This window comes from Medicago truncatula, chromosome 2, assembly GCF_003473485.1.
Source record: "Medicago truncatula cultivar Jemalong A17 chromosome 2, MtrunA17r5.0-ANR, whole genome shotgun sequence".
NCBI classification, from domain to species: Eukaryota; Viridiplantae; Streptophyta; class Magnoliopsida; order Fabales; family Fabaceae; genus Medicago; species Medicago truncatula.
This window is the reverse complement of record NC_053043.1, coordinates 32,552,070-32,562,363: the sequence shown is the minus strand read 5'-3', so window position 1 is coordinate 32,562,363 and position 10,294 is coordinate 32,552,070. Positions and strand designations below refer to the sequence as shown.

At 32.5% G+C, this 10,294-nt stretch overlaps 1 protein-coding gene across 1 annotated transcript; it reads left to right on the top strand.

Annotated features, from left to right (window-relative positions):
• Window positions 1-2,664: 2,664 nt before the first annotated feature.
• Window positions 2,665-7,287, top strand: LOC25486892 (E3 ubiquitin-protein ligase RGLG4). The gene is made up of 11 exons (XM_013608720.3): window positions 2,665-2,930; window positions 4,409-4,493; window positions 4,860-5,000; window positions 5,100-5,213; window positions 5,504-5,601; window positions 5,684-5,754; window positions 6,094-6,199; window positions 6,383-6,510; window positions 6,661-6,763; window positions 6,866-6,925; window positions 7,029-7,287. The coding sequence occupies exons 1-11, from the start codon at window positions 2,712-2,714 to the stop codon at window positions 7,113-7,115; spliced, it is 1,212 nt and encodes a 403-aa protein (XP_013464174.2). The 5' UTR covers window positions 2,665-2,711; the 3' UTR covers window positions 7,116-7,287.
• The last annotated feature ends 3,007 nt before the right edge of the window (window positions 7,288-10,294 follow it).

The window sequence follows — 10,294 nt, the reverse complement described above, 5'->3', positions numbered from 1 at the left end:
AGTCTCTCAAGCACAAGGAGTGTTATAGAAGAACTAAGATAAAAAGAAGTGTGTGTTACATCAGATTATCAAAGGTAAAAAAACGATATGGCCTTGATGCATGAACACTTAAAATACAGAAGCAAACATATATTATGATGATTTGCCTTCAACCACTAGAAGGTTTGAAGCTTAATTTTATCTATAAGTTGGATGATTGAATTTCCTTTTTATTGAAAAAATCTTGCATTCTAGTCATGCCAAATAATCCAAATGGAAGAAAGTCAAATTAAATAAAAAGCAGAACAAAATTTTTTTGAGAAGCAGCTCAACGATCGGAAAAGAAGAAAGTGATCCTTTACTCGAGCTGGTTTGGTTGAAACCACTCCAAGCCAATTATAAATTTCATACCAAATTTGTCCAAAATAGTCACAGGTCAAAAAAATGACCAGAATCCTCTTGTGAGCCACAACCTCTTGAGCAAAAAACATATTTGGTTGAAGGATCCTTTGCCTGATTAAGTTATCAGTTGTTGGAAGGCGGTTTCACAAAAGACGCCAAGCAAATATGTTAACCTTTAGAGGAACCTCTTGTGCCAAATAATAGAATTGTCATCATTGTTTGGAGGTTAATCCCTTGATGTCAAAAAATTGTAAACACTAGTAACATTGTATTTTGAAGAGGCATGAAGTTGTCAAATCCATCTTTCATTCATATCAGCGTGCAAAACAATCGGTAATAAAAGCTCACAACATTCCCTCCCCAATTCTTCCTCCCAAGCCAACAATCTCCTACAACATTTCCAAGCCTCTCCTCCATCCCCACATCCTAACAAAAACATGTCTGCCTCAGTTGTCAATTTGTTATCAGAAAGATAAAAAAGGCGATTAAATTTATCCTTTAAAATTCCTTCTTCCAACCAAGGATCCCACTAAAATAAAGTTTTCACTCCATCCCCAACCTCACACCGAATATGATCGGTAAAGCAATAACCAACCCCCTGACCATCACCTCTCTGAATGGTAAGAAAATCATTCCACCACACCGAAGCTATTCTCCCCCCATCGCCTAGAGATCCACCCTTTACAAACGCGATGCTAAAACACTATACCACAGACAACGTTTTTCCTGCCTCAACCTCCAACACCATTTGTGTAGTAAAGAAAATTTAAACTCCCTAATCTTCTTGAATCTTGACCCATAGACCTCCATCCTACTTAAAAAAAAACAATTAAAAATAGATTCAAGGGAAGTGAATTAAACCGGGAGATAGGATAGAAAAAACTTCAGAAGAACTAAACGACCACCTAAAGATAAATTGTGACTCTTCCATCCAGACAGTCTTGAATTAACCTTCTCAACCAAAGGTTTTCATAAATTGAGCTTTCGGTAGTCACCTCCAATTGGAAGACCTAGGTACATGAACAGAAGATGACCAATTTTGCTATTCATAACTATAGAATCCTTATTTAACCAACTGTTCAGAACATTACCATCTACAAGCATGCTTTTATGAAAACTGACCTTAAGGCCTGAAGCCACCTCCAAAAGCAGAAGTAAGGCCTTTAAAGACCGAATATTTTCTCAACTTTTGTTTCCAACAAGTAAAGTATCGTCAACGAATTGCAAACGAGAAATACGAACAATATCAGTTCGACCCACCTGATAGTTGAAGAAAAAGCAAACATTGACAAGAGCATTCATCATAACATTGAGGACTTCCGCTGTAATTAAGAACAGAAACGGGGAAAAGGATTCACCTTGGCGAAGTCGTCGTTCAAATTGGAACTCATCTGTTGGACTTCCATTTACTGGGATAGAAGTGGAAGTTGTAGTGATACATATTCCATAATCCATTTACGCCATAACTTGGGAACATTCATCTTGTGCATAACAACATTTAAGTATTGCCAGTCAACAGAGTTAAAAGCCTTTTCAAAGTCTATTTTGAAAAGTAACAACTCTTTTTTCAAACGACGAGCCTTGTTAACCATCTCATTAACTATTAAAATACCATCTAAATTTTGCCTGCCATGAACAAAAGCAGACCAAGAGTCTTAGACGATTGATTCCAAAGTTGTGGCAGATAGTATCTACCAAGGGGACATTGTCTATGATTTTATGGCTATAATTCGTGATTGTAGACACTTGTTGATGATTGATTTAGTGAACTCTGATTTGAAGTTCATTAGAAGACAAGCCAATAGAGCCGCCCATAGTTTAGCTAGGGAGCACTAAATCATGCTAGTTTCGAAGTTCATCATAACATTCCACATTTTACAACTACTTTTTTTTTTTTGTGGTGGCCGGAGTTTGAACCGCAGACCTTGCATATATTATGCATTGTCTCTACCAACTGAACTAAGTTCACGAGGACAATTATTCCACATATATTATTCCACATTGTATAACTACTTTGATAAATAATAAAAAGTTATAAGCTTCTTTATGTCAAAAAATAAAATAAAATAAAAACTTAAACACTAAATATTTTACAAAGCTAAAAAGCAAAATAAAGCCCCAATGCCAATAAGAATAGAATCTAATACCAATATAGTAATTAGCAATTATAATTTATTTTTTTTCGTTTTAAAATTCACCCCTTTTTTGTTAACATGATTTTCTAGGAAACACACGGGTTGCACCTTCGTTTGTATTTCGTTTCTACCATTACGTGTATATATATACATCTCTCTTTCAATATGTAGAGAAACGCTAGTTGAATTGATGCTATGGGTAACCTCTTAGGTAAAAACAAAAAGCATGAGCATCAAGATACTAGGAATGATCCTAAAGGAAGAGATGAAAGAATCTCTTCATCTAATTTTCCAATTCACAAACCTGTCCCATTACCACTACCACGACAAGTTATTTCTGGACAAAGTTCAAACACCAAGAAACCTCTCAAGAAGTATGATTTGATTCAAGATAACTTCACAACTCTTGAACAGGTACTCCCTCCGTCCTATATTATAAGCAAAAAAAAAAAAAAAATCACATTTATTAAGAAAACTAAAACATGGTAGTTTGTAAGATAGTTTTTTGTGTTATCTTTAAAATAAGTTTTATAGGAAGATGTAAAAACAATTTTCATTGGTAGTTGATTATAGAGAAAATGAAAAAGAGAGCAAATTGAATGCACTTTGCATTTAATTTTCCTTTGGAAAAGATAATTTTTTGAAAAAATATAATTAAATATGATAAAAGTTGGTCTTTTTTGCTTATAATTTAGGACAAAGAAAATGAATTTTTTTGCTTATAATTTAAGACGGAGGGAGTATATATGTTTCTCTATTATTATTTAACCACAAATATTAGTAATTATTAATTAATTAGAATGTTAGAGAAGATAGTTGAACCAATAACCTAACCGTCCCTCTGCTAAAGTAACCTATCAAAGTTATAATTATTGTCTCTCTAGTTACTGTTATTAAATAGTAATCAAGAATTTGTAAGAGTACTTTACATGTCTTCATAAACCTAACCGTCGTGTTAGGGGTTCAAACCCCGACCACCATCAAAAAAACCTAACCGTCATGTTTTTTCTTTTGCTGCTTCATTCTCTTTCTTTGTTTTGTTTTTAATTTTTAGTAGTGTTATTTTTTTTTATAGTACAATTTAGGGAAGTTCTTTAAAGAAAAAACAAAATTTGATTCAGAATTTGTATATCAAAATTAGTGCCGATCCAATATTTGTTGGTCTAAAGCAAATTTGAAGATGAAACTTTATATATGTAAATATATAAATCAGAAGTCTAAAAAAGTAGAAAAAAATGAAAATATTTTGGTCTACTCGTCTACTATATGTTAAGGCTGTTTACTAATAATAAAAGTTTACCATTTTGATAAAAACAAAAAAGTATATAGATCCAAATTAAGCTATCAGCAAAGGGTTTGACGATTTTAAACTATTCAACGAAAGTGTTTGTTAATGGAATTAATTGTTAGTGCCTCTGACATGGTGAAGCATGTTATTGTTTGCTTAATTTGTAAGAACAACTTTTTTTAAAAGGACACTCTATATTAAGAATCACTAGGCATATGTTTGGTTTACCTAATTTTTTTTAATAAATTTTTTTAGTGTACACTATATAATTTTTGTTTGTTTCGGGCCAAAGTTGGGATGCCAAACAAACACAGTGATGCTTTTGTACACTCTACATTTATCGTTCTTGAGGAAAAGAAGGGATCTCAACTCATGTAATAATAAAGTAAAAATTATCATTTTTTATAAAAAAAATAAAATAAAATAATTTTTTCTCATATGGAATGAGTTCGGCCTTCCAATTTATTTAAAAAAAAATTCACAATTGAACTAGATCTTTTAAGTAGTAATCATATTTGAATTGTAACTCTTTTAAGCTATCATGTTATTGGCAATGTGTACTTTGTAGATGATTTTATTTAATTTTCATTGTCCTTTTTTATAGGTTATTGTAGCACTTAGGAAAGAAGGTTTAGAGTCATCAAATCTCATCCTTGGAATTGATTTTACAAAGAGTAATGAGTGGACTGGTAAGTTGTAATACATGAACAAAATTTAGTCAAGTGATTCCATCAATGATATTATAAATTATAGGCATGATTAGGAGCTAAAGCTTGCTTTATAATATGGTTTGAGGGTTTTGGTTATAATCAATGTTTTTAAAATCAAATCAACATCAAACCGACGATATTTCTCGAGGTCATGGTTCAACTGTTTTAAACTGCTCAAAAAGGATGAAGCCTTGATTGAAACCTTCAAATTAATTATAACCCGACCATCGATAGCATCAATTCATGGTTCGATTTTTAAAACATTGATTATAATTTCAGCTTGAACATATTTTTTTTTCTCAAAGTGTTCCGTTATTAAGCCAATGCATCCCTTTTTTTTTGAAGGCCAAATCTCATTCAATAAGAAAAGCCTGCATGCAATTGGAGATACACCAAACCCATATGAGAAGGCCATATCAATTGTTGGCAAGACTTTAGCTCCCTTTGATGAAGACAACTTGATTCCATGCTTTGGCTTTGGTGATGGTAAGATCTAGTGTCCTTAGAGTAGAATATGTAAAAAGAATGTAATTAATGTTTTTTGCAATTCAAGTTATGGCTCAACTTTTACCATTATATATACAGCTACCACACATGATCAAGAAGTATTCAGCTTTCATAGTGATCATTCACCATGCCATGGATTTGAAGAAGTTTTGGCTTGCTACAAAAACATAGTTCCAAACTTGAAACTCTCAGGTCATTATTATATCATCTTCACTTTTTTTTTTTGGTAGTGTTATTCTTATAATCTTATTGCAATCTATCATTTTTACTATGTTGTAAAAGTTAGGTGTAAACCGCTTTTGTGTTGAAAACTATGTATTACAAAAATCATAATTGGATGTGTTGAAGTTTATAGCGTTTCGATCATGTGTATAAATTTTGATGCACATCTAGAATTATTTGATATATCTTTGAGATAAATCAAGACTAATATCTGGTTTAAGATACACGACTGAAGGAATATAATTGGATTTTGTGTGAAGGACCAACTTCTTATGCTCCAGTGATTGAGGCTGCCATAGACATAGTCGAGAAAAGTCATGGCCAATTTCATGTTTTGGTTATCATTGCAGACGGTCAGGTATATTTAAAATGTTACCTTAGTTAATTTCTTCAACTGTTTGCATATGATTCTGACTTATATTAATTTGTTGGATTTTAAGGTTACAAAAGGTGTAGATAATGAAGTCAGTCCTCAAGAAAAGAAGACAATCAAAGCAATTGCTGATGCAAGGTATACATTTTTTTATGCACATACGTTTTTTTATTGAGGAGTGCTATGCATCGCGAGCAATTGTATCATGATTGCATAGCGAAATAAGTTTTAACCACTTAACGTTTTCGCGTGGATGGGGTCAATGGTTAGCCAATTAAAACACTTGAAAGTTGGAAATACATGGGCTGGGGATGATTTCACGTGAAATTTTCGCTACATATATCATTTTCCTTCATTATTTATTTAGGGCCTAATAAGACGCATTTTTTTTTTTCTATTGTTCTGATTTTACAATAATTTCAAAACAGTTTCATGTGCTTAATATATATTAATGTTCATTCCTTATTTATGATACAGTAAATATCCACTTGCTATAGTTCTGGTTGGAGTTGGTGATGGACCTTGGGAAGACATGGAAAAGTTTGATGACAAAATTCCGTCACGCGATTTTGACAATTTTCAGGTATTACAATAGAACCATAAAAATGTGTGTATCAAGTAATAACCTATTTGAATTCGTATCCGGTATTACTATAATCTATGCCGAACTCTCTAGCTGTTGAATTAATCTAATGATCTATATTTAAGTGAAGATAACTGATCATTATTTTTCATCGCTTGATCACATTATTTCGGTTTTGTGCAGTTCGTTAACTTCACAAAAATAATGTCTAAAAACACAAGCGCAGCAGAAAAAGAAGCAGCTTTTGCTGTTAACGCTCTCATGGAGATTCCCTTCCAATATAAAGCATGTGTTGAATTACAAAAACTGGGGTACGATCTTAAACCTTAAACAATTCTACAAAAAATCTTCTATTAATGATATCATTGATATGTGCGGCATAACAATGCAACTTTTTCTTTCAAGTGATATTATGGAAATTAACTTTTGTTGTCATATTTGTGTCTATGAATTGATAACAGACGTGTAACAGGAAGAGCGAAGAGAATAGTTCCAAAACCATCTCCTGTACCTTACTCTCGGCCTGCACATAGCAATTCAACAACAGATGACCAAAATCAATCTGTAAGTATATATCAAATCAAATGTTACTATAACATCTTCACTAATTATTTCTGTCAACATTGAAGTTGCTTGATGGTTTATGTGATCAATGGAATTATGTAGGCCTGCTGCCCTGTTTGTCTGACGAATGCAAAGGATTTGGCATTTGGATGTGGGCACATGGTGAGCTTATTTTGATTCATTTTATTTTAGAGTAATTAATGAAACAATTAAGCTGATAATTGTTAAGATTAAACAATATGTTATACAATATTTTGGAATGCAGACTTGCAGAGATTGTGGATCAAGGTTAAGACATTGTCCAATATGTCGACACAGGATCACTAGTCGTCTTAGAGTGTACAGTGGCTGATAATTGTACAATGCATATCATGCACATAAATTTTTTTCCTTAATTTGATTGTATCTTTAAAAAAATTAGATTCATTATCATTTTATATGTTCAAGGCACTATTAATTCAATTTTACTTTAAAAGTAATATTTTATGTATTGTTATATAATAGTATTGTTTCATTCAAAGCAATCATTTTTTGTTTTTCTTAGAAAGGTTATGAAATGCCAATGTGTCAATTTTGCTTCATTGTGTCCCTTGGATTGTAGCTTGACATTGAGTTCAATTGAGAGAAATTGAATTTTAGTCAAGTGGTTGCTGCATAATATAAGAAAAGTGAAATGAATGATATGGTTAAACAAAATTTAAAACAATGATAAGAAAATAAAGAAAAACACTTACCGATAACTATTGTACTACATTTTCTTGTGATTAATTTTCTCTTTTTTTGGGAGTGTAAGTTTTTGTTTCTCTTCCTAGGTGCTTTCTCAACCCAAGATTTAGCTTGTTTTTTTGGTAGAACGTGAACATTATCTCTTCTTTATGCCTTTTGCCCCGACAACGGTGTCCGCGTTGTTGTCAATTGCATCAATTGCAATTGATATAGTTACATGAACCATTCCACTTGATTCTCCATCCACGTATTTTTTGGCCAATATATCTTCAAATATTTTTCTGGACTCTTCATAGACCTTGGATAAATATGTGTAAGTTGAGTTTTTGAAGCTTCGTTGGTCTATTTAATCATTCAAGGACACAACTCACTGTATCGCTTCATGAAATGGGCTTTCGTGTCTGATTCAACATGCATCACTTTCCAATCTTTATTTACTTCCCAACCTTGCATCTCTTGTTCATCGCTTTAGTATATAGTGTTCATGAATTAACTTAATATTCATGACATCCAAAAGTTTCAAAGCATGACTACATAAGATGGCCATGTGTCTCAAATTTATGACAATCATAAGAATTCCTCTAATGTTTTGGGAGTGTAAACATTTCCGGATTGGACGAGCATACGAGCCTTCTTCATTTTCAATCTAGGAAGCTTATGTCTTGATTCAGATCTCATACCTTCGGTGAATGTTTTCCGAACACATGCCATGCCCATTTTTTCCTTCAATTGAAAAATCATATGCAACCACAAACCTTCCATAACATTATGCTCAACAAGTAAAGAGTTCCATGCATTCAAAAATTCATCTCCCTTTTCATGTAGATCTATGCCTCTTTCAAAATCTAAACAAAAATGTGAACTCTCTTGATATAGATGGTTCACATGCCTTAGATCGTTCTGTCTTATATGTAAAGTGCACAATCCATGAAATGTTTCTGGAATCACTAATTAAAGAAATAGCCTTTGACATTTTGGCATCTTGATCTGATATAATGGTTTTAGGCTTTTCTCCATTGGTTGGTTGGAGAAGAGTTTCAAATAACCACTAAAAAGGTATCGTTTCATCATATATCAATACTGCCTCAAAAATGACTGTTTTCCGGAGATTATTAAGTCCAACAAATACTCCCAACGGCCAATAATCCTTAATCCTTATTTTATAAATGTTACAGAGCTTTGGTTATAATCAATGGTATAAAAATCAAATCAACATCAAACTGACGAGATTTTTCGAGGTCATGGTTCAACTGTTTTAAACTGCTCGAATTAGGATGAGGCCTCAATTGAAACGTTCAAATTAATTATAACTGGAGCGTAAACACAGTGTCAATTATTGGTTCCATCGTTTGAATTTTAAAACATTGATTACAATTTTGGCTTTAACTTATTTTTCTTTTTCAAATTGTTCGCTTATGAAGGCAAAGTCTCATTTAACAAGAGAAGCCTGCATGGAATTGGTGATAGAACCCCTATGAGAAGGCCATATTAATCCTTAGAGTATAAATAATAGTTTTTCCAATTCAACTAATGCTCAAATTTTACCATTCATCATACAGCTAACACACATGATCTAGGAGTATTCAGCTTTCATAGTGATCACTCACCTTGCCATGGCTTTGAGGAAGTTTTAATTTGCTACAAAAATATAGTTCCAAACTTGAAACTATACATCTGAATTACCAGTGAAGTACCAATGATTGAGGCTGCAATAGACATAGTTGAGAGTATACTTGGTGACGTTTTCTGTGGACCTGAAGAACGTGAATAGACATGCCACCAGCAGTGGAAAGCTTCTTATGACAAACATGACAGTTAAAGTGCTTGGCTTTCTGATGCTGAACCAAGATCTTCTCGTCATCGAATTCATGATCGCAGTAATAACACCAGACCTTTGAAGCAACGCGCTTCTTCTTCCTCCCCATCGAAATTCCGATAACAATACCACTAGGCCAATTCCATGACTGAATTAATTAATTTCTTCAACTCTTTGCATGTGATTGTCAATTCATATGAATTTGTTGGATTTTAAGGTTAAAAAAAGTGTAGACTCAGTCCTCAAGAAAAGAAGTCAATTTGATGGACTAAATTTCATTTAGAAAACATGAACATAACTTTCATTATTTAGGACTATTATGAAACTCTTTTTTCTGTTCTTATTGTTCTGTTTTTAAAGTACTTCATAACTTTCATTCTTTATTTACGATACAGTAAATATCCACTTGCTATAGTTCTAGTTGGAGTTGGTGATGAACTTTGGGAAGTGTAATTAGATAATTAACTATGACAATTACCTGTCTAACAAGTAATTGCACAGTCTAGTAACTAACTATAGTTAAGCTTGTAATCCACTATGTTTTTATGGTAATGAGATTACAACAGCACAAGATCAATAAGGGATAATTTACTGAAACGATCAAAATTGTCGCTCATTATAGGACAAAAGCCACAATTAATTCAATCTTCCCTTAAATGTAACATTACATGTATTGTTGTTGCACTATATTCTACATAAGCAAGGCAATTTAATAAAGTTGTTTCATTCAAGCAATTATTTATTGTTTTTCTTGATGTTTAAAAAAACATTTAACAACAGAAACATAGGAAGTATAAAATCCTAAACTTTTGAGAACAACAAAATGTCACAAATAATGGCTTTCTCTATACTGAGTAAATCCTAAACTCCAATATTCCTGAGTGAAGTAAGAAAATCCAAACATCAGTGAGACCTACGTATCAAATGAAACTCAGTTCCTTCCACATCGATCTTCACAAACACAAAATCCTTGTAACAGAACTCTTTAA